The sequence below is a fragment of the Scaptodrosophila lebanonensis genome, unplaced genomic scaffold (assembly GCF_003285725.1).
Source record: "Scaptodrosophila lebanonensis strain 11010-0011.00,11010-0021.00 unplaced genomic scaffold, SlebRS2 tig00000096-arrow-pilon, whole genome shotgun sequence".
Taxonomy (NCBI): Eukaryota; Metazoa; Arthropoda; class Insecta; order Diptera; family Drosophilidae; genus Scaptodrosophila; species Scaptodrosophila lebanonensis.
In genome coordinates, this window is record NW_022060567.1 from 3617719 (window position 1) to 3643345 (window position 25627).

Consider the following 25627-nt stretch of genomic DNA (forward strand, 5'->3'; position numbering starts at 1 on the left):
TTTAGGCATGGAGTAAAATTCTACTGTCTTTTCCAAAAATTGTACTCACTTTCTCAAATTTCTCTTGTATTTTAAAACATATTAAAACATTGTTTTATAACATTGTCTGCAAAAATGAAGTTTGGTTTCAATGTTTTTATAAATACCCAAGTTTTTGATACAAAAACCGTTCCAATTCATATCGATCAATACATATGTAGTATGTACGTACTTTCCTTATGGGCATTACAAGCTTGCACTGCGAAAACACAAAATCATTTGTCACATTTCATAGTTTTCCATTATATACTTGTTACATTTGAAGTATTAGTGTTAGACATGAAGTCATTTCACACCACTGTTTTCCAATATTTGTAACATTTCTCATTACCTATTACATTCCTTGTTTATTCCCATTGCTTCTGATAAGATTCATCATGAAGTTTCCTTTTATTACTATTACTACACATTACATTACTACTTACAGTAACGACTTCATTGAATTCATTGTTACTTAGTTTTATATTGCAGATTTATCCGTTGTCATTAGTCCTAAGTTTCTATTGGAATCCTTACTTTATTATAAAATAGCTTCTTTACACATTTTATATTTTTAAATCGATGATTTTTAATATAAATTGGATGGGTTCAAGAATATTTAATGGGTAACAAATCGCAATAACATAGATATGATTTAATGACTCAAATATGTAGCAATAATATGAGTTAATTTAGGGTTCCAACCCCACTCATGGGGAGAGCATGGCCTAAAAATTTCTCCTCTCGAAAAAACTCTCCTAAATACATGCCTTCGACGTCGTGGTCATTTATCCACCAAAGAACACATCCATCCACGCTATATGGACAACTAAATAGTATAACCCCCCCCAAGGCGCCTCTCCCTGGCGGCGACAGGTGGCAGCCCCACCGCTGGGATAAGTCGCATCTGGCCAATCACCAGGTCGACTGACAACAACACGATTATGGAAACTTATACAAGAACAAACGAACCCAAAACGACTCCACTTCGATGTCGATGTTAAGAATGGCTAGACTGGAGGAACACCCGCAAGAAAGCAGACGGGTCGGTAGACCTAAAGACGACAACCTGGCGGCGGACTACCCTTCAGGAATTACCCAGACACAACGCCACATGGGATATAGCCAAGATAGACAGACGGCTAGAAATAGAGAGTTAGATGGAAAAAGCCGTAAACTCCCAAGTGGAGTAACGCGCACGGATTTAAATCCTGACTACAATTATTACGTTCTAACTTGGTTTGTATACTTAAAGAAATAATTATTGAGCAAATATGGAACACGAACAGCTATGTGCAATCAATGGCAAGAGTTATGAAGTACCAAAGTAATTTTGTATTTGGTACTTCCTTTAGAAATGTTTCTGGAAATTACCACAATGTTTGAAGAAACAGGCGCGGTGCATATATAGTGCAGCATATAGTAAATAATAATAATTTCAAGCAGACACACTTAGCTTAGCAAAGTCTGCTAGTCTTAAATATATATAATGGTTAAGACTAGGAAATGATATTACTATGTATATTTCTGCCAAATAATTCATCAAGGAATAAAACATTGACTTTACAGACATGCATATGAGTATCTCTAGTTTGGATTTGGTAGCATTGTAGGAGCTTAAATTTATTGAGAGGCAATCAAAACGAACATATGTAGTAGTTTTGAAATCCCAATATCAAGTAATATTTGTCTCAAAGTAAACACAAAAAGTTTCATCATTTTATTGAATTTCTCAAATATGTAAGGTACAGTTACTGTTGAGGCAAGAAAGGAACGACTTTGATCAACAAGTTCGACAACATTTAGACAAATTTAAAAATATTTGTATTTTGAATGCCATGGCAGTTAAATGCTACCAAGCGTATGTCCAAGGGGTTTCTTATTGCCCCTTCGGCCTTTTTTAATACAAGCCGACCACAAGCTCTTTCCATGTCGAAAGCACTCAATCAATTCGTTTTAATAACTAAGTATTTATTTAAACAATTTTAATCCGACTATAGAGCAATGTTCTAGGTCCATTCTATGTTCTTAGCATTACATAGTTTGGTGTGCAAACGTGGGGACTGTTTGGTCCTCAGTTTTCTGGCATAAGAAGGAAGAAAAAGGCCCCAGCGTATTACAAATAGAACACGCAAGGGCGTAGCCAGCTTTTACCAAATGCACGATGCATTTAAAAAATATCTTATGCTTATGATCAATGAAAAAACTTCAACAAATCCAACTCAGATCCATTTTAAGGCGAAATAATGCGTCATAATAATGAACGTGTGATCGACTTTATATGGCAAAATTTTTTCGAGGGGGGCCGTTGCCCCCCCCCTGCCTACGCCCTTGAGAACATGCGAACTATATTCGTTCGAATAGAGCAAAAAGCGTTCGTCACTAGCGTAGAATATGTTGTCAGTGTACACAGCACACACACACACACACACACACACACACACACACACACACACACACACACACACACACACACACGCACACACACGTGCGCGCAAAGCAGTGAAAAAAACCGTCAGCAGCCCCGCTTGGATAACAAAGATTCATAATTACGATAAATAACGCCAGCAATAACAAAAAGCAGCATTATAGTATAAAAGCAGCAGCAGCAATCGCAGTAGCAGTAGCAGTAAGAGCTGCAGCGGTGGCAGGAGTAGGAGCAGTCGAATGATAAGCAAAGGTCCCTGGTTTGCCTCTCTGGCTTTTGCCCCTCTTTCTTTTGTTGTTGTAGTTTTTTCTCTTTTTCTTTTGATAATTCACACGGGGATGCGTCAACACATCTACATCCACATCGACATCCATATCCATATCCACATCGACATCGACATCGTCATCGACGTAGACAACAACATCAACTACAGCAGCAAAGACCATGACGGCGGCATGTACTCGCATTCATGTATGTATGTATGTATGTATGTACGTGTATGTTTGTAATATACTCGTACATCGAGACAAGAGCACATCTTATAGTTAGTACTTGCATTAAAGCTGCTCATATCATCTGCTGCTGCTGCCTGTGTAAATTGCGGTACATTGAGGATGTTGCCTTGCCTGGGGTGTACTGAAGCGGTAGCTGGAGGTGGAGATTGCTTGCAATCAGCGCGCTGCGCTTTTAATTGATACTGTTGGCCATGATTTTAATTGAACAGCGACAGGCCATAAAGCATGCACACAAACACACACAAACACACAGACACACACACACACGTCTATATGTGTGTGTACAGACATGCTATTATTTGGATTATCTAGCGCACGCACAACAAAATAATTATAATTTTTTATATGCCATATACTACTTATGTTGTACTTGTATGTACATATGTGTGTGTATGTGCACAAGTCTGAAATAAAATAAAAACAAAAATCAAAAACAACTAGAGGAGCTAAGGTCGGGTGTACCGACTTTGGAATACTCTGTACATAAGTATGTATGTGTGGGATGTACTTCCCTTGGTATTCGAGTTTACTTATAAGGTGTATAATTAGATATTTACATTTATGTTGTGTCTATGTGAGTATATGCATGTCTATGCGTGTCTATTCGTGTCTGTGCGAGCATGTATGCATACAAATTTTAAGCCAAAGCATCAACAACAACAACAGATGCGGACAGCGCTTGGCCAAATATTATATGCATGGCTATAACGTAACATAACGAAAATTGGTTTACAGAGTATTTTAAAGAGAGAAAATTAATTAAAAATTATTATTCTTTTGCATCTTTTGTACGGGCAGCAGCAGCGGTAGTTCATCGAAGGCCGATCGATCGCCGGACTGAACGACTATAATAACAACAAGTAGAGAAGCTACAGTTGGGTGTCCCGACTTTGAAATACTCTGTACATACTTGTATGTATGTGTAGAATAATTATGCGTGTCTATGCGTGTTTGTGTGTATTTGTGTATGTCTCGTGTGCCTGTGCAAAGCAGTAACAACAACAACAGTTGCGGGCACAGCTTGGCCTGAGATTATATATATGGCTATAACTTCCTGCTAAATCGGCCTATCATTATGAAACTTGGCATAATCATTAATAAGTGAATAATCTATAGTCGGGTGTCCCGACATTCGAATGCTCTGTACATATGTATGTCTAAAATAATTAGTGAAACTAAAACAAGAGAGAGCGCTACAGTCGAGGAAGCCTGACAGTGAAATACCCTGTACTTCGGACACTGAGGTATATGTAAGGCGGCCAACTTTTTCAAAAGCCAATGCGGGACAATTTAAGGTGGTGTTTTTTTCGATGTGTCATATATACAGTTACATATGTATGTAAATATTAAACACTTAAAATAATTATTCAATTTGTTTATGTTTTTTTATTTTTAAAATCATATTTTTCACACGAGTGAAACTTTTTGACCAGTACTGGATTTTTTTACCTTGTACCCGTAAGGTAAAAAGTATATACATATTAGGTTTGCGCAAAGGAAGCATCTCCGACCCCATATGGTGTATATATTCTTAATCAGCACGACGAGAGAAATCGATCAAAGTATGTCCGTCCGTCTGAAAACGGTTGAGCGCACATTAACCAAATAAGCAACATAAACCATATTTGCAAAGATAATTTATATATACATAAATGTTTTTTTTTTTTTCAATTTTTATGAAAATCGGTTAATTCTAAATTACCGAAACAATTTTACTCCAGTACTACATCGGCAAATTGCAGCATCAAGTTTTCTTCTGCTAGGGACGCATAAGCTCATTGCCGGAAGTTAGTCTGGGTACAGGGTATTTCACTGTCGGGCTTGCTCTGCGTTCTCTCTTGTTATTTATAATGTCATTAAATTGTCCGCAACTGCCAATATTATATATTAAAAGAAATGTGTCCACTTTTAGTGACGTTAGCAATTATCAATGAAAATAAAAATAGAGAAGGTACTGGATGATAGATAGGCAATTTTGCATTGGTATTCCTTTTTCTCTTAGATTATTAAGCACCTCAATTCACCGCTGTTTTGTCAAACAGGAGAGCAGGAGGAGGAGATGCAGTAGACAAGAACAATGGTTTTCTATCTCTTCCTCTATTATATTATGTATTTTAAATGTCATGTTGGTAATGCGGGACATGCGGGACGCGTTTTAGGTTTTTCGGGACTATTTTATTCGATTTTTCAATGCGGGACAACACCTGTCAATGCGGGACTGTCCGCACAATGCGGGACGGTTGGCCGCCTTAGGTATATGCGCCCAGAAGCAAAAAGAGGATGAAGAAGAGCGAACTTGTTGCTGCAGTTTGTGGGGGTTGTACTGGCGAGAATTTGTTTCGCTAATAAATGTTCTTAGAATTGACCGAATTGAATAAAAACAAGATAGAACGCTACAGTCGAGCAAGCCCGACAGTAAAATAGCCTGTACTCTCCACAAAAAAGAAAAAATTAAAAAAAAAAAAAAATTAAAAAAAATCAATGAATTAATTAATTAATTAAATTAAATTAGAATACATGTTTATGTTGAGTTTTAACAGCATACATTTACATCAAGTACCTATGCGTGTTTATATGCGTGTATGTATGCAGCACAAAGTTGAACAAAAGCAGCAACAACAACAACAGCTGCGGGCAGCGCTGCCGACAGAGCTGCAGGCAGCGCATGAGCAGCGATTTTACTTATGCCTATAACTTTCTTCAGAATCGACCTATCATGATGAAATTTGGCATACGGACACATTAGTACTAACTGGATGTACCTACCAAAATTGATTTCAAAATTCCGAGAATTACGGAAGTTATAAGAAAAGACACGAATTGCGGGGGAGTGGGGGGGGGGGTGCATCGAAAAAAAACTCAAACTCGTACTTTCTCGGTCTTAGGAAAATATAGAAACCAATTTTGGTTACTCTAGCTCTTATACTTTCTGAGATCCTTGCGTTCATACGGACAGACGGACGGACGGACAAGGCTATATCGACTCGGCTTCTCATCCTGATCAAGAATATATATACTTTGTGGGGTCTGCCACGCCTCCTTCTGTGTGTTACATACATGCGCACAAAACTAGTATAGCCTTTCACCCTTTGGGTACAGGCTATAATAAATTATGTGTGCAAGGTTTGGTTTAAGTAGCTTTTGAAATGTGGACGCTATTGACTAATCTGCTATATACCGCTATTGAAATTCTGTAGCGTGGGAAGGGGGGAAAATTCCAAAAAATAAAATTAATTCGTCCTTTCTCGGACCTAGGAGAATCTGGATACCGACTTTGGTTATTCTAGCTTTTATAGTTTCTGAGATCCTTGCGTTCATCCAGACGGACGGACAGACGGGCGGGCAGACGGACGGGCGGACATGTCTATATCGATTTCTTGTTTTGTTTTTTTTTTAAAGTCCTGTTTACTTTGGAACACACCTTGTATATACTTTATGGGGTCGGAGATGTTTTCTTCTGAATGTTACATATGTACATTGCACAAACCTAATATACCGTTTTTACCCTCCGGGTACAGGGTATAAAAAGAATCATCAAATCGGTTCACATAGTCGAATGTGCGAGGTAACAATCTTAAATAAAAAGTAATAATAATGCAGACGGAAATACAGTTGATACCCTCCAACTTTTTTGAAATCGGTTAAAGGTTTGAAATCGGTTTCGAGGAGTCTATGGATTTTTCAAGACTTTCAAAAACCCGTTTTCAAGCCCCTAAGAATTAAATGAACATGAAGCCGAATTAAACGTACAGTGCTGAATCGGACCGACTTTACGCCACTTTGTGGATCGGGTCGGTGCTCATTTGCCTGCCGCCTACCTGCCATGTGGAAGGGGCTCTGAAGCCGGAGACGTGTCGGCTCCATATGCTTTGGTCATTTGGCAGCGACTTCCTCTTGAGTGTGTTTGCATCTTCATAACATTTATGGGTTTTATGCGCTGTACGCGAACTGCGTGTATGGGTGTGTGTATCTGCATGTGTTTGTATACATATATATGTCTCTGTGCGTGTGTGTGTGTGTGTGTGTGTGTGTGTGTGTTTGGAGTGTGGGAAGTTTAGCGCATGTCGCTCATTGGCTTTCTAATTGCTTAGTACACACACAAACATACAGTCCCATGCACACACACTCACACAAATATAAACAGAGAGCCATGCATGCACACATGTGTATCTATGTATGTATGTAAGTATGTAAGTATGTATGTATGTGTGCACATCTAATGCCAGACATACGACCAGACTTTGTCGTTGTAGAAACGCCTGCTGTGCACAATGTTGGTCAAATGTGTGTTTGACATTTTCGTTATGTCTGCAGACCCATTAAATGCTTTATTTGCTTATGCGCGTGTGTGCGTGTGTGTGTGTGTGTGCTTGTGTGTACATGTGTGCATTCAATATGCATTTGTGGTAGCTGTAATATGAACTGCTTTTGCATTTTGCATGGAATTTATCAACATTTTTCGTTGAGGCTGTTGTTATAGTTTAGTTGGAAAAGTGCTGTCAGAAACACGCACACTACTACTACAGCTACGTGTTGCTGCCACACACACACACATTCCATAATTGACCTGTCGTATGCCAGTAGCTCCCTCCACAGCCAGATCATGTGGTCCATTAGCGACGCTTATACGGCAAGCGACCATGTGGCCATCACAATCACAGTCGGAGCAACCTCCCGCAACAGGCTGAATCCACCGTCCGCCAACGTGGCATACAAGCTGGATTCCTTCCGTCCAGCATCCTTCGCAAGCGCCCTCAGCGGCTTCCGGCTCTCCGGTGATCCAGAAGTTATGGCTATGGACGCCGTGGCCCAAATCCGCGCGGCATGCGACGCCAGCATGGACAGACGTGGCCCCTATAGGCGCCACCACGTACCAGCTTACTGGTGGACCAACGAAATCGCGGAACTGCGAAGCTCTTGTATCAGGGCAAGAAGAATGGCGCAGAGAGCTCGCGGCACATCCTCGTCGCCCCTCAGACAGGATGCCTATCGGGAGTCTAGGCGATCTCTGAAAAGGGCGATAGCAGCAAGCAAGAGGCGATGCTTTTTCGAGATGTGCGACTCAGCAGAGCACGACCCCTGGGGGAAAGCATATAAGCTCATTGTGAAGCGAATCTACGCTGGCGGACGCAATGTTCCCATGGATGCTGAGAAACTCTCACGAATCGTTAATACCCTATTCCCCTCGAGACCTGAGTCGCCTGCGATGATCCCTACCAGAAACGAGTTATCGCCTGCCTTAGGCGACGTCACCACTGAGGAAGTGCTGCTGGCTGCTCGTAGCTTGCAGCTTAACAAAGCGCCGGGCCCGGATTCTATACCGAACCGCGCACTCAAACTGGCACTTTGTATGCACCCTGGGGCGTTCGCTACTCTGTTCGGAAGGTGTATCAGGGAAGGCATATTCCCTGCCTGCTGGAAGGTGCAGAACCTGGTTCTACTGCCGAAACCGGGAAAACCACTCGAAGACCCCTCATCCTACAGGCCGATTTGTCTCCTGGACTCGATCGGTAAGGTGCTGGAGAGACTGCTTTGCTCGAGGCTTGAAACAGCAATCGGTCTATCCCCCAATCAGTACGGGTTCCGGAAATCGAGGTCCACCATAGACGCGATCAGTAGAGTGGTGGATCTTGCGTCGAAGGCAATATCAGGTAGCAGATGGAAGGGAGGTGCCAAAGAATACTGCCTGGTGGTGACCCTCGACGTCAAAAATGCATTCAACTCGGCAGACTGGGGATGCATTCTCAACGCACTGGTGGATCAAGGCGTACCCACGTGCCTGGTGCGCTCCATTAGAAGTTACCTTAGCGATCGGATACTTAGGTTTCACACATTGTCTGGCACCAAATCCCTCAATGTTGTTGCTGGCGTCCCCCAAGGGTCGGTCCTAGGGCCGCTGCTCTGGAACGTCATGTACGACGGCATTCTCCGCCTCCAACTCCCACCCGGTACGGAGCTAGTGGGGTACGCAGATGACGTCGCAATTGTAGGCGTTGCGAAGGACATCAAAACCGTGGAAGACGCGTGCAACCGCTGCATCCGGTCGATCATTGACTGGCTGAACACCGTGGGCCTGGAACTAGCGGCGGGCAAAACAGAGGCAGTGCTAATCAGCAGCCGCAAGGCGGTAGAGCAAGCGCACATATCAATTGACGGTACTCTCGTGCGGTCCAAACGTTCAATTAACTACCTTGGGGTTAGATTGGATACGAGATTGTGCTTTCGTGAGCATCTGGAGCAGACGAATAATAAAGCTGCAGAGGCCACACGGGCGCTAGCCCGAATTATGGCCAACACTCGGGGCCCAAAGCAAGGTCGGAGGTTATTGCTTATGAGCGTAACCAGATCAATAATGCTGTATGCGGCACCGATATGGGCTGCCGCGGTGAACAAGAGGAGCTACATCCGCGACCTTGCTGCTACATACCGTCTTGGCGCTCTCCGTGTCTGTAGTGGATTCAGGACGGTTTCTGACGATGCCGTACTGGTGATCTCGGGGATGGCACCTATCGACCTCCTCGTCCTGGAAGCGAGCTACCTTCACAGTTTTGCTGCCGGGCGGCCTCGAAGGGACGCGCGGGCGGCGGCTAGACGTACGACGGTAGGCAAGTGGCAAGAGCGATGGAATGCCTCGTCAAAAGGCAGGTGGACCCACACGCTAATCACTAACGTAGCATCGTGGATCGGCAGAACACATGGCAAGGTCGACTTCCACCTGACCCAACTTCTGAGCGGCCACGGATGCTTCAGAAGTTATCTTCATAGATTTGGGCACGACTGCAGTGCGGAATGCCCGGCCTGCAGTGGGATACCGGAAGATGCTAACCACGTAGCCTTCCATTGCCCAAGGTTTGGGGCGGACAGAAGGAGACTGGAGGCGACAACCGGATCACCCCCAACGGCGTCGAACTTTGTGGCCAACATGCTCGCTAACGAAGAGTCGTGGGCTGCGAGCGCAAACTTTGCGGCCTCCGTTATGGGCAAGCTCAGGAAACAGGAGCGGGACAGGAGCGCGATATAAGCGGGTTGATCGGCCGGGCGAAGCAATGCCTAACGGCCGTACCGCCTGGACTTTGACCTGCGTATATCATTATTATTATTACTTTTACTTTTACTATTATTATTATTACTACTATTGTTATTTCTATCTATTCTATATTGTTATTTTTCCACTCTTTGTCAGTTTATATAAAGAATACAAAAAAAAAAAAAAAAAAAAAAAAACACATACACACACACACAAACGCACAAAGGAGTGCTGCACAAATTTTCGCATGATGCGATCCAATCGCAGTGATTGCAAAACATTTACATGTATGCGAATAGCATGTTTCTTCAGAATACCTGAGCCGACTTTATTATAAACTATTGGTTCTCTCATCGTGCAATAAAATGTTTATACCCTGTACCCAAAGGGTAAAAGGGTATACTAGTTTTGTCCGAATGTACTATATGTAACATACAGAAGGAGGCATGGCAGACCCCCAAAAGTTTACACGCAATTCGTGTTTTTTCCATAACTCCCGTAATTTAAGAATTTTGAACTCAAATTCCTTGTGCACGCATTACGAGTTTGTTTTATTTTTTTGATTTCCCCCCGCTTCCACCCTATATTCTTGGAATTTCGAACTCAAATTTTGCAAATACCCCCAGTAGATGATTATGTGCCCGAATGCCAAATTTGGTTACAAGCTTGCTGTAGCTGTTGTTGATGCTGATGCTTTGGCTGACTGCAAACATGTTTACACAGACACGAAAAGACGCGCATAGACATTCATATAGTACATTCATTTAAGGGTCAGATTGTATATTTTATTGGCGTACGACGTTATGGAATCTCTTCTTTTAATATTGAATTTATGCCGTGTTATGCTATTAAATGCTACTTTTATCTTGTTTAGACTTACAGAGTCACAGTTTCCGAAGATTTCTATTCCACAAAATAGCAAGGCATGTCAGGCATGTCTTGACAATAAGGATCTTAAGTTTCAATGGAAGAAAATTCTGTGTCAAAGAAAGTCGCCTTAGTGCACTATATAGCCTTCCAACTGCCTTATTGGCATGCTCGTACCAAGATAGCGATTGATTTATAGTTATGCCTATGTTTTTTGTATATTATCAGGTATTGATTTGTTTATGGTTAACCTCCAATCTATTTATGCTAGCCTATTCACTGATTTTGAAGAGATCATCGTCACAGACACGTATACATTCATCTATTCTACATAACGGACGACTAACATACATCTGAACTTTATCTGCATACATGTGTAACTCGGAATTTGACACACAACATGGGAGATCATTGACATAAATTGAGAACATAAATTAAGGCCCTAAGACAGACTCCTGGGATGACTGGACAAGATTAGCAGCTGAGTCAGAGAAATTATAGAGTCTTTTCAATTTCATACAAAGAATGGTTTGGTTTACGATGACAAAAGCTCTTGAATAGTCAAGGAGGGTTAAGAAAGTTGCCATACCACTGGCCATTTCCTTTCGAATATCGTCAGTGATTTTAATTAATGATGTAACACAACTTCTATTATTTCTAAAGTCCGATTGTTTGTAGCAAAAGAGTGAGTTTTCTAACATGTAATTACTAATTTGTTTCGTCATCAGCGGTTCAAGTGCTTCTGAAAGAAAGGGTAGAAATGGTATGTGATTATATTTAATCAAAAACAAAAATAATTAAAATTTGAAAGTAGGCGTCGTCATTTAGATGACGTCAAATGCGGGTCCGCAAAATATTGAAAAGCAAATGAATTCCTGTTTTCATACTTGTATGAGATAAATGGAAAACATAAACTGGACGAATAATTTGAGCGCGTAAAAAAGTGCCAATTTTTGTGTTCGCAGCAGCTGATGATATTTTAATTGTCAGTCAATTAACAGTTTTCACACAAAAACCAAACTTAATAAATAATTATAATAATTAAAATAATAAAATGGCAGAAAACCAAAACTTACAAGATACACCACCAACACCCGCGCAACCGTTTCACCAACACCAGCACGGTTGCGCCCCCGTGTCCAGGAAGAATGGTTTAATGCATTTCCCTGGCTAAAAAGGAGTACTGGAGATAGCAATATTCCCTACTGTATGGCCTGTGGAAAAGTATTATTTCCGACCAGGACTATACTAGTAAGACACGATAACTCTCCATTCCAGCGAAGAAATATGAAACTCATTTTTCAAAGAGGAATAGTTCCAACTGATTAGGTTTCCTCTTTCCTTTCCTGACAATATATTTTAAAAATGTTCGGTCAAAATGCGATAAATCGTTGTTTTGGAGATGTTCAATTCCATTTCCATCAATTTCAATGAAGATTTCGGCTGATTTTTGATGAATTCACGCACAGTTTCGATGAAAGTTTCGGTGATCACGAATTTTGATGTTGATCGTCATTTATGTCCTCACGACTACTTTGAAAACGTTGAAACCACTCGTGCACTCTGCTACGGAACAGGCAATCATCGCCATAAACTTGTTCCATCAATTGAAACGTTTCGGTAAAAGTTTTACCAATTTAAAAAAAAATTTAATGTTGGCTCTTTGTTCGAAGCTCATTTTCGCACCGATAACACAAACATACTGACACTTAAAACGCAATAACTTCACTTCCAATCGATGAAATATGAAATTCGCACTGGACAATCGATAAAGATAGCAGATTCTAACGCACTTGTCGACATATAGATAGCGCCACCATGGGCGCCAGATTCAAAAAGTCCAGCTTACTGTGGAACGCTTCTTGTAGTCTCTGAGATCTAGGTGATCGTACGGACGGGCAGACAGACATAGATGGACTCAGCTGTCACTCGTCGTTCTGCGTGTTACATTTCTCACCTCGCGCAAAGGAAATATTCTCTTATATGTACATTTCAGATGACAGCAACAATCAGCGAGAACACACACACACATCGAAACACAGTTTGTTGTTGTTAACATTATTATTGTTGGTTGTTGTTTGAGACAAACAAATAGACGCTGGCAGTGCCAACAACTGCAAAATGAAATGATCACAAAGGATGAACAGCTTTGGAGTTGGACTCGCTGGAGGACTCGTGCGCATCCCTTAAGGATGCCAATAAGCTGTGCAAGCTATGCAGGTGAATATTTCCACCGATTTGTCCACGCAACATGTATTTAAAACAAGTGGACAAGCTTAAGTCGGGTGTCCCGACTTTGCAATACTCTGTACATATGTATGTGTAGAATAATATGCATGTGTAGAATAATATGCGTGTATGTGTGTGTTTGTGTCTGTGTACAACAGCTGCGGGCACTGCTCGGTCATACATACACACATACATATGGCTATAACTTCCTGTTAAATCGGCCTATCATTATGAAACTAAGCGCACGGACTCATAATCTGGAGGTATTTTCCGAATTTCAATGAAAAATCCCTAGTAATACAGGATAATTTAAAACAAAAGTATAGATTGGTTGGTTTATGTAGCTTTCGAAATGTGCACCGTATTGATATAATTCTGTCCTTTCTCGGACCTAGGAGAATTCGGATAGCAACTTTAGTTATTCCAGCCTTTGTAGTCTTCGAGATCCTTGCGTTCATCTAGACAGACAGACGGACGACTCGATTTGTCATCCATAATGAATATATCATCAATAACATATACATTTTGGGGGTCTGCCACGTTTCCACAAAACTATTATATCCTCTTACCCTTTGGGTGCAAACTATAAAAATTATTATTTTTAAATTATTAAATATTAAATAGTTAAAACGCTTCTTTCGCATTTTGTTTCTGATTTGATTCAGGTATTTAATATGGAAATGTGTATGGATACCAAAAAACGAAGCTTAACAAATTAATCCAATAATTGGGAATTTTTTTGAGTAAATGCTAGTATTCGCAATCATATATCCAAATCGTTGTAAGTTTTGGGTCTGAGTCGCGACTGAGTTGTGACTGTGTGATTGGAAAATCGCAATCTTCCTCTACACTAATACACTCGCATTGATGCATGTACTATATGTACTATACATATACATACATACGTACATACACACATTTCAATTTAATTTGTGCAAAGACCAAAACGCTGGAGCTCCCAGGTTTTCGGTTGGCTACGTTTTTTAACACGACCAAAACGATCATACTTTTGGCCAGCTATGTGTAAATATTGGTGTTGTGTGTATCACACACACACACACACTCATACAAGCACGCATACATATGCATGTGTATATGAGTATAGTCGTACACTCGCGAAAATGGCATAAAATGCTTTGCAACTGTAATTTTTGCATCGCGAATTGGATTGCGGCTTATAAGCACGTTTATAAATTACTGATTCGTCTGGTTGCTGTCGCGCCACGCCCCCACCGAGCCACCGCCCCTTGTTTCCACGTGCTTGCTACAGGTACGTGTGCTGGCACTCGCTTTATGTCTGTAAATGAATAAATTAAATATTCTATCATTGGCAATTCGTTTGCTGTTACTTTAATTAACTTTTTTCTACATCCCTCACATCCAAGCCCCTCCCCCACCAGAGTCACCCACTCGTCCCGTCCTTTCTTATCAGCGCTGGCATTTGAAATATGAACAAACAAATTACAAACTCGGCAGCGCACTGCATTTGTGCTCTGTAATTATTTTGCATTAGACACAAATCTGTTGTTGGATTGCTCCTGACGTTTTAATGGCAAAATAAATGACGTAGCCCCGAACAGTGTAATCGGATGAAGAAAATTAAATAATCACAGTAAATAAAGTTACGCGACACGGTGCTTCTATTGGGCCATTGGGATTTTTTTGTTCGTTGTATATTTGCAATCGAAGCTGGAATGCTCGAAAAAGTGCCGGCCGCATTCCTTTGTCTCTCATGTTGCAACAACGAATTAGGACTGCAGCTGAAATTGTCGTTATTTAATGATTTTTAAGAGCTGCGAGCAATTTAACAAATTTAATTTCAACTATGTAGTTTGTTAAAAGACTAACTACAGGAATAAAGAGCCTCTTCAGGAGCGAACGTTGAACGAAATTTGAGGCGGACTGGCTAATACCTTGTAGACCTTCGCTCACCGGGTCAGTGAGTCTCCTCCTTTTAGCTTTTAATTATTATACTCTGTACATGAAATGTACAAGAGTATATTAGGTTTGCGGGAGCTGAAAAATGTAACAGGCAGAAGGAGGCGTGGCAGACCCCACAAAGTATATATATTCTTGATCAGCATGACGAGACGAGTCGATCTAGCCCTGTCTGTCTGTCTGTCCGTCTGTCCGTCTGTCCGTCCGTATGAACACCTGGATCTCAGAGACTATAAGAGATAGAGACACCAAATTTTGCACAAAGATGCGTTATGTGTGTATTCTATACGAGTTTGTTTTATTTTTTTGATTTTCCCCCCCCACTTCCCCCCTATGGGGGTTTTCCCGATTTTCCATTCGTATAATCGCCTATATCTCGGAGACTATAAGACCTAGGAACACCAAATTTTAGTCCCAGATGCCTTATGTGAATACGCAGAAAATGTATATTTTGGAATTCCCCTCCCTCCCCCCTCTACCCCGCAAATCGTAACTCCCGTAATTCTTGGAATTTCGAACTAAAATTTTGGAAATACCCCCAGTTGGTTATTATGTGTCCGTATGCCAAATTTCATTATGATAGACCGATTTAACAAGAAGTTATAGCCATAAATATATTTGCTGATGCAGCGCTGCTCAAGCGCTGCCCGCGGCTGTTGTTGATGTTGCTGTTTGGTTGACTGCGAAAATGCTTACACAGACACGAATAGATGCGCATAGGCATACATACACTCACACAGACGCAATTGCTATGTAAATGTGCAATTATATACCCTTTACGTGAGTTCGAATACCGAGAGAGGTAAAATCGATCAAATTTTTTTTTTATTTTCTTAATTTTTTTATTTTCTATAATTATTGTAAACATATGTACAGAGTATTTCAAAGTCGGGACACCCGACTTTAGCTTTTTTACTTGTATTTTATAATTAATTTGTTGTTTTTACTTGTTTTTTATTTCTGATTGTTATTTTTTCATTTCTATTCATTTCAGTATATTTGGTTTGCGTTAGGTGAAAACTGTAACAGGCAGAAGGAGGCGTGGCAGACCCCAAAAAGTATATATATTCTTAATCAGGGTGACAAGACGAGTCGATTTGGCCATGTCTGTTATACGAGTTTGTTTTATTTTTTGATTTACGTATTGCGTATAGCCTTTCGCAATTTAAGGTAGACATAAAAAGTTTTGATTCCATATTGATCGATGGTCACTTACAAATTATCCATAATATTGTGCTATTTGTATTAATCAATTATCGGATCTGGGCTACCTTTCCACCAAACATAGTGGGCTGCATCCTAACTATAATAGCTTGGAAATTGACAAAGGTGACAAAAATGTACATAATAAAGGTCAAATTTTGAATATTCTATTATTAAATAGACTCAGCAAATATCGACGAGTTACCAACTAACGTAGGACCAACCACTTTGAACACTCTATATTTTAAGCATCCATTTATTGGAATGGAGGGTTATAAAAACGACCCTTCTTCTCAGACCACTAATTCTTTATATTTAAAATTCAATTTAAACACAATTTAAACCAGGAGAAGCATCTGGAGAAAGTGTATAATGGCTTTGAGACGGACACTGCCAATCCACTACAATACGAAATTCAGTAGAAAGCGGACAGACAGACAGACAGACAGGAATAAATAAATAAATAAATAAATGAAATTTTGGTTAATTACATTTTGGTTGAGGACAGATATTGTACAGATATTCGACAGATATTGTGATGTGACAAACAAAAATTGGGAGAAAGAGAGAACGAGGAATGGGGAAGAGAGACAATATGTATACATATGTATGTATATGATTATGTATTTTGTGGATAAAGCAAAATATTGTTACCCCCCGTTTGTTCGTTCCGTTATCTGTGTTTGAAGTCTTGCCTACATACTCGTACTCGTAAGCATATATTTGTGTAAACGAATCGCTTTCCACTTCATGTTGAGTATTTGAGTTTGTTAAATATTGGATTTGTGTAGATAATTTGTCGCAAAAGGGGAGGAGGGAGCAACCTTATAATCGTGTTGGCCCTCCCCTTGCCCCCTCAGGTATTTACAAAGAAATACAAAGTAAATCCTCATATGCACTGCGGGTTCCCCATTTAAAAAGGGGGTGGTCTAAGATAGTTAGCCAAAATGCGATCGTATAAAAAAAAATTGTACGAGCCCTAACCACTATTAATTGGTACGGCTAAGTTTTTTCCGAAAGTGCAACTTTTAATGACTTACTTGTATATTTCTTTTTAGGTGATTATTTCCCAAACATAAACATATTTATACTTTTTAAAAGGGTCATTGAATTACCTTTAATTTCATATCAAAATATGCACACGTTTCACATGACAATAATGCCAACAAGAAAGGAATGCTAAAGTCACTTTTTAATAAAATATAATATAAGATAATGAAATTATTGAATTAAATAGGCATTTAATCTAATAGTAATATTATTTTTTAGTATTATTAAAATTACAGAAAACAAATGTAGCTTGAGTTGAAAAGAACGAACCTAGTAGCATATATTTTGGTGTATGATGCACAACAGTTTTTAATACTTTTAGAAATAGTTTAATTGTATTAAATAAATTAAAGTGTACATCATGAATGTAAAAAAGTACATCATTTACCCTAACAAGGCAACCCTTTTATCAGGCAATTCATCATGCCAAATCACCTTGAAACTACATGGTCCCAAGGATCAGCAGCCAGTACTCTTGGCCTTCACCTCAACAGAGACTTTTGGAAACACCCAACTAGGATCGGATCAGAGATTTAGTAGCCGTCCAACGCGTAATATAGTAATACAAGGGCTTCAGCAATCTCACGTGCAACTCAGTGAATAACTACATTTGCCCCCAACAAACAAAAAGGTGCCTGCCTGGCAACATACTATACAAGTACTATATATTTCTCAGGTTGTACTAGATAGCCGACGATTCAGCCGAGCCAAATAAATGAAGCATTTAATAATAATCCTTCATCAATCGGCCAATCAAGCTCTGAATAGGCATGTAAGCATCATTATTGATGCAATAGTTGAAGTAAAGTCCGAAGCCATTTGAGCACAAATGTCGATGGAGGCCGAAATGAAAATATCGAAAGTGTTGTTCATGGATGCTTATTGGGGCTTCAAAAATGGTGCAACGGTATTTTGTGAAAGTGCATAATTGCTTTTCATATAACCGAATCGCAACCGTAGAGCTCGCATATACTACTATATGTATTAATAAAAGTTTGCATACGCACTATAAGTGTGTGTGTGTGCGTGTGCGTGTTTAGGAGTTTATGGTGCGAGTACTTTGGCAAAGAGGCCTCCTTTGGTATTGAACACAAGGTACATACATACATACACACACACATGCATACATACATACATACATGCATACATACTCGTACACACATACATATAGGCATATCGGATTTTAGTTGGCCGCGGGGCGCGAAAAGTAAACAAAATGAGAGCGGAAAAGCAGAGCGTGTGCAATTGATATGCCATATAATTGAAAATGTTATAAAGCAAAATAGCAATTGAAACCGAATATATAGTAAAACAATAATGGAAATGAATGAAGGCAAAATTAAGAAAAACATTAAATGAATTGCGCAACAAAAAATTGCAAATTAAATTAAATCGCGGCTACGAAAGCATCTGCAACAACAACACATACATATAGTACATACATACATGTATGTATGTATGCATGTACAACAGCCAGCTGCATTTCCGATTCAAAATCGCAGGTCGTTGGGTGGAATCGCACGAGTACTATGTGCGCCTCATTATGCACGCCCTGCTTTAAAGGTTTATGTATACATACACATACACGCATGCACTCATACACACACACACACACATACAGACACATACGCGAGCATGCTCCCACACATAACACGCATACGCCGCTTTGGCCGCGTTCGCCGATAACCGATTAATAAATATGCGCCAATTTTATTTTAATGTTTCCTATTTTTTCATGCACTTTTCCATATTTTGGTTTTTTTGTTGCTTTTTTTGCCATCGGTGGCCGTAAGTTATGGCCGGGCTTGTTGGGTATGAGCGAATATTATGGGTTTGCTAACAGCAACAAAAGCAATAAAAATAACAACGTATACATACTCAAGTGTACATGTGTATGCGAGAATATGGTGCTTTGTGGGAAGTGCGAAAAATTAGCCACAAATCGTGCGAAAATTTCATTTAGACAGCTTCACGTTCCTCCTGCCTATCTCGCACTCCAACCCCAATGCGCCACGCCCACAACCCACCACTAGTCACTCCCCACTTGCCACTTGCCACTTGCCACTCTAACCTCTTACTGCTGCTGCTGCTGGTGGTGGTTTGTCAGCTTCCCAGGCAGCTGGAAAAATCAATTAATTTAAATTTTTATTGCATATCTGGCACATTAATTCGTGTGTGCGCACTCGAAAATTTTTGAATAAAAATGATTTATATGGCGCCTAACAGCATATTTTTGTGCACATACAAAATAAACACATTTGTGTGTGCCTATGCGTGTGTGTGTGTGAGTGAAATTGTATTTTAATGTTCATTCCACATTCGACCTTTATTGCTGCTCAATGATATTTGCCAGCAACTTGAAAAAGCCACGTGCGAGTAGTACATTAAAAGAGTATGCATTTAGTCGTACTCCTGTACTCTTAGTTCTTAGATAACTAAAGTGCATCCAACAGCTCACTAGTTTACACACAATCTCGAATGTTTCGACTTTCGAAACTTTAAACTTTTGTAAATCTTTTCAATGTGTTCGATAATATCACGTAGTTTAAAAGAACCGTCCCGAAAATACTGCTGGCAGCGAAGGGGCAGAGAAAGAAAATGTGGCTTAAATATTTTTAAGAGTTCACCAAAAATTGCTTAGCAAACAAAGTAGTTGTCGATTTTGGTGCGATTAGAAAAACTATAAAATTATCCTTTCTTTTCTGTGAATCGAGCCATACTTGTATAGTAGCTGGCCAAATGGTAAATAAAATTACCTTCAACCTTTCGGAGGCATTCAAAGAGATTATTATTATTATACAATCAGTCTCGAAATAATAAGATTTAGTTTGTATGCATATTTTGGTGACTCAAGACGACATACCAAGTTTGGTTCAGCTTGGGCCACTATTTCATATAGCTGCCATATAACCGATATGGCCGACTATCACTAGCTTCAGTATTTTTAACCGTATCAAAGCAGAAACTGGCCTATATTTTCCCCCCATGCAACATATTTTAGTTCACACAATATAAATAATTGAATACGAGCTTATTTTATTTTTTTGATGTAAACAATGTGACATACCAGAAAATTTTAGTTACCTGTAATTTTAACGGGTTAAGAAGAAACAAGATAGAACGCTACAGTCGAGCAAGCCCGACAGTAAAATAGCCTGTACTCTCCACAAAAAAGAAAAATTAAAAAAAATAAATAAAAAAAAAATTAAATTATTAAAAAAATGAATGAATGAATTAATTAATTAAATTAAATTAGAATACATCTTTATGTTCAGTTTTAACAGCATACATTTACATCACGTACCTATGCGTGTTTATATGCGTGTATGTATGCAGCACAAAGTTGAACCAAAGCAGCAGCAACAACAACAGCTGCGGGCAGCACATGAGCAGCGATTTTACTTATGGCTATAACTTTCTTCAGAATTGACCTATCATGATGAAATTTGGCACACGGACACATTAGTACTAACTGGATGTACTTACCAAAATTGATTTCAAAATTCCGAGAGTTACGGAAGTTATAAGAAAAGACACGAATTGCGGGGGAGTGGGGGGGTGCATTGAAAAAAAACTCAAACTCGTACTTTCTCGGTCTTAGGAGAATATGGAAACCAAGTTTGGTTATTCTAGCTCTTATACTTTCTGAGATCGTTGCGTTCATACGGACAGACGGACAGACGGACGGACGGACAAGGCTATATCCACTCAGCTTCTCATCCTGATCAAGAATATATATACTTTGTGGGGTCTGCCACGCCTCCTTCTGTGTGTTACATACATGCGCACAAAACTAGTATAGCCTTTCACCCTTTGGGTACAGGCTATAAAAATCAAACAAAACGAGCTAAGTATAAAGCTTCCACACTTTAATAATGATAAAGACAAAATTTTTGAAACAATATACTCGCACATATCCAGCAGAAAAACATATGTACGATGTAAGCATGACAGCTCCTATATACTTGTATGTGTACAATTTTGGCAGTTTGTATGTTAAAGAACGACCCATTGGCATTGCCAGTGCGTCTTAATGGCAATTAATTGGCCAGGAAAATGTGCGTGAAAAACATTCTCAAGAGCCAACCAATCGCCCGTTCTGCGCTCTTCCGCTTTCCTATCCATTATGTGCCTAGTCGGTTGCTGTGCAGGCATTTGGCATCTCAATTTGCACTTCATCCATGTGCCAGAAAATAGAGAAGAGCCACAGCCCATCCGCCGAGGGAGGAGCATTCATTTTGTGTAGCTAATTCATTTTCAATATGAAATTACTGATACATTTTTCAATTAGATTTTGATAAAGTGCTCACTTTTTATGGTCCATGGTGTGTCTTCTGTGCAGGCAATGAGAATTTCAATGACCAACAAATAATATATCGAGGTCATTGGCATTAATTCAAATGTGGTCGCTGTCAAAATATTGTGCTTCCAAGTTCAAGTGCTGAATGCTGACACTTGAACTAGTGGAATTTTAATAAGCGGCCTCAAATGCCGAGTTTTAGGTGAAAAGCATTTTTTATTAAGCCCTAGAATAAAAAGAACTATGCCTGATAGGCATATTACTATATATGCATAATATATAGTATATTTAGTACACAACACATTCTAGTACAAGCTAGATAGCGCAATGTCCCCAAATGTTGATAAGCTTCTGAACAATACGATTGGTTGAGGAACGGAAAGACCAACCCATTTCATTGGGATTGAACAAAGGCAGTTCCTATAAAGGAACTCCAAATAATATAATTAGAAAATGGTTCGGTTCCTTTCAAAGAGATAACTTTGTTACAACACCATTATATAGTACCCCTTTACCATTCCACACGCCCATTTTACACCCCCTGACATCAAGTCACTAATACCAGAGTACAATTTTGGACCTTTGCTTCTACTATAGTATGTGGGCTGGTGATTTGTAAATATTTAAAAGTGGTTTTGTGATTTTTACAACAGACAGAGAGTGTTGCAGAAGTCTCACGGCTATGTCAAAAACAAATATTTATGTTCAAAGAGGCTCGAGAAAGCGTTGAAGAAGATCGCACGTTAAGTAAACCAAAGAATTGGTGCTCCACAATTTTTGAATGACAACTAACGACATGCTTAGATCGATTCCTTTCGTCATGCTATTCAGAAAAGATACTACTTGTATATACTGTGTGAGGTCGAAGATGCTTTTCAGATAACTTTGGGGATCAGATTCAAGCCAAATTGCAGAATGAATGCCATTCGAGAAATTCACTCTCATATGTGCATTACACGCTAATATAAACATGAGCATTGCAATGTAAGTGGAGCACTTGGGATTTTTGGAAGAGGCTGCGCTTGATTTTACAACTAATCTTTCTCCTAGGGGATACAAGCTGAAATGCGAAGACAAAACAGCAAGCAAAACAGAGCACAAGAAGAGTAAAAACGCGCATAAAAACCACTCTAAACTTTATTAATTTTAATTAAAAACACTACACTCATTTTGAGGGTTAAATGCCCGTGGATACTTAGCTGACTGCGAGACTGCTCGAACGAATGGCTGAGGGCGAAGCTCCTGAAGGGGGAAGGGTGCGTTCTAGCCGCGACTGCCCACTGTGTGCGTGACCGCCATATTGCTGTTGTTGTTGTTGTTGTTGCTGTTGCTGCTTCTACTGTTGTTTTTGTTGCTGGTGGTGCCACTTCTCTTTATAAGCCGCAGAATGCGTTGGCGCGTGCGGCTGCCAGCAGGCGGCGCGCAGTTAAAAATAATGAAGAAGGTGCAGCTAAAATCTGCGTCAACGACGCGAAACTTTTTGGCCAAAAGGCGTAAAGCTAAGAGACAGAGAAAAAAGAAAACCCAGAAGGGGGGACTGCTAGCGATAGCAGACATGGTTCAAGTTGTGAGCAAGGGGTGTTTGAATAGTAGGGAACCGCATTCCTGGCTGACTGGCTATAGCTGAAATTTCTTGTTTATTGTTTTGCCGCTTGGCAGTTGCCCTCAAATTTAAGGCCATAAAAAGCAAAGGTGCCACAGCGATAAACAATAAAAGTAAATGCGCGTCCGCCAAAGGTGAGTCAAAGGCAAGGAGATGTCCTGGAAGTTATGCCAAAGTCAGAGCCAGCGACGGCAGTGGTGGCAGCTGTGCACCCCTCGAGATCAGGGAATCCGCAGCACTTTATGCAAATTTATGACTTAACAGTAAAGAATTTATTTGTATTCTCTCTCTTCTCTCTCTTGACTGGTCTTCAAACCCGTTATCGGGCTATGACCTGACGTAACACAGCTCTCCACGCGCCTCTGCTTCGCGCGCGTCGCTTCCAGTTGGTCACTCCGCAGGTAGTAAGTGCGTTCTCTACCTGGTCCTTCCAACGTAGGCAAGGCCTCCCCCGTCGTCGTCTCCCCCCAACATCCGCATCGAGAACTTTTTTCGCTGGAGCGTCTTCTTCCATACGCACGACATGACCTAGCCAGCTTAGCCGCTGGATGTTTATTCGCTTGACTATGTCAATGTCAGCGTAGAGCTCGTACAGTTCGCTGTTCCATCGTATGCGGTAGTCGTCGCCAACGCGTATGGGACCGAAGATCTTCCGAAGCATCTTTCTCTCAAACACTGCAAGAGCTGCTGCATCAGTCTGCGATATCACCCATGCTTCTGCACCATAAAGCAGCACGGGGAGGATGAGCGTCTTGTAGAGCGTTAGCTTGGTTTTTCGGGAAAGGTCTCTGCTACTCAATTGCCTACTGAGGCTGAAGTAGCATCGATTGGCTAGAGTTAATCTCCATTTGATTTCTAGGCTGACATCGTTGGTTGCTGTGACGGTGGTGCCAAGATACATAAAATCTTTCACCATTTCGAAAGTATAGTTTTCCACCGCGATCTGGGAGTCTGGTTGCCGCGTGTCCCTGCTAGAGGAAAACATATACTTAGTTTTGCTCTCATTTATCACCAAACCCACTTTTGCAGCTTCCTTCTCAATAGCCGCAAATGCTCCGGTGACGCCTCTCCTGGTACGGCTGATAATGTCTATATCATCAGCGTACGCAAGAAGCTGAACGCTTTTAAAAAAGATCGTTCCGCCTCGGTGTACACCAGCTTTGCGCACCACACTCTCCAGCAGGAAGTTGAAGAGATAGCACGAGAGGGCATCGCCTTGCCTGAAACCTCGAACGGTATCAAAGGGTTCGGAGAGGTCCTTTCCTACCTTGACGGAGCTACGAGTGTTGCTCAACGTCATTCTGCATAGTCGCACTAGCTTTGCAGGGATACCGAACTCAGACAGTGCGGCATATACACGTTCCCTCCTCGGGCTATCGAATGCTGCTTTATAGTCGACGAAAAGATGGTGGGTATCGATTTGAAACTCATGAGTTTTCTCCAGGATTTGGCGTAGCGTGAATATCTGGTCAGTGGTGGATTTACCAGGCATAAAGCCGCACTGATAAGGCCCAATCAGTGCTATCGCAAATGGCTTTAGCTTATCACACACTACGCTTGATATGACCTTATATGCGACGGAAAGAAGGCTGATTCCACGATAGTTGGTGCAGACCGTGGGATCACCTTTTTTTAAGACGGGACATAGGACACCGAGATTCCAATCATCAGGCATGCTTTCAGTTAGCCATATTTTGCAAATGAGCTGGTGCATGCACCCTACCAACTCATTGCCGCCTGCCTTAAACAGCTCCGCAGGCAGCCCATCTGCTCCCGCAGATTTGTTGTTTTTGAGCCGCTGGATGGCTGTTTCGACTTCGTCATGGCTAGGTGACGGTACTTCAATACCATCGTCGGCGATCGGTTCTGTGGGGTCATCTCCGCTGGCGGAATTGTTAACATCTTCGCCTGATAGAAGATTGGAGAAATGTTCCCTCCACAGTCTCAGTGCCGCTTGCCCGTCCACCACCAGATTTCCTTCCGAGTTCTTACAGGCTGACGCTGCGGGCTTAAAACCTTGCGTTAGACGCTTCACCTTCTGGAAAAATTTCCTAGCGTCGTTCCTGTCTCTACAAAGCTCCATCTCCTCTCGCTCTCGCTTTTCTTGCTCTCTCTTCTTGCGTCTAAAAAGCCGCCTCTCCTCCCTCTTCTTCTCCCGATATACATCATGCACAGCGCGCGTTGTCGCCGTCTGCAGGGTTCTTTTGTACGCGGCATTCTTCGCTGCAGTGGCTTCGCGGCACTCCTCGTCGTACCATTGGTTTCTCGGTAGCGGCTGTTGGAAACCAATGACATCTTCTGCGGCTGTGTGCAGTGAGCGGGAAATATGTGCCCAAAGTCCGCTACCAGTATCGGTTTCCGAGAGCGGTTGAGAAAGCAGCTGTTGTTATGTCCTTCACTGGGAGTAAAAAATTTTCATGTGGTGGGTCCCAAGCCCTACGCACAAAAG

The 25627-nt window shown here is 40.9% G+C and overlaps 1 protein-coding gene across 1 annotated transcript; it reads right to left on the bottom strand.

The window, feature by feature from the left end:
• Window positions 1-23950: 23950 nt before the first annotated feature.
• LOC115627588 lies at window positions 23951-24478 on the bottom strand. Its single transcript, XM_030523312.1, has 2 exons — window positions 24200-24478; window positions 23951-24146 (listed from the first exon to the last, which is right to left on the bottom strand). Exons 1-2 carry the CDS (start codon window positions 24476-24478, stop codon window positions 23982-23984), a joined length of 444 nt encoding a protein of 147 aa, XP_030379172.1. The 3' UTR covers window positions 23951-23981.
• Between the last annotated feature and the right edge of the window lie 1149 nt (window positions 24479-25627).

Excerpts from the sequence above, each read along its gene's own strand:
- LOC115627588 (XM_030523312.1), bottom strand. The coding sequence starts at position 24,478 with ATGACGTTGAGCAACACTCGTAGCTCCGTCAAGGTAGGAAAGGACCTC. Across the intron at positions 24,147-24,199 it reads TTGAGAAGGAAGCTGCAAAA|GGACACGCGGCAACCAGACT; the intron begins GTGGGTTTGGTG and ends TTCCTCTAGCAG.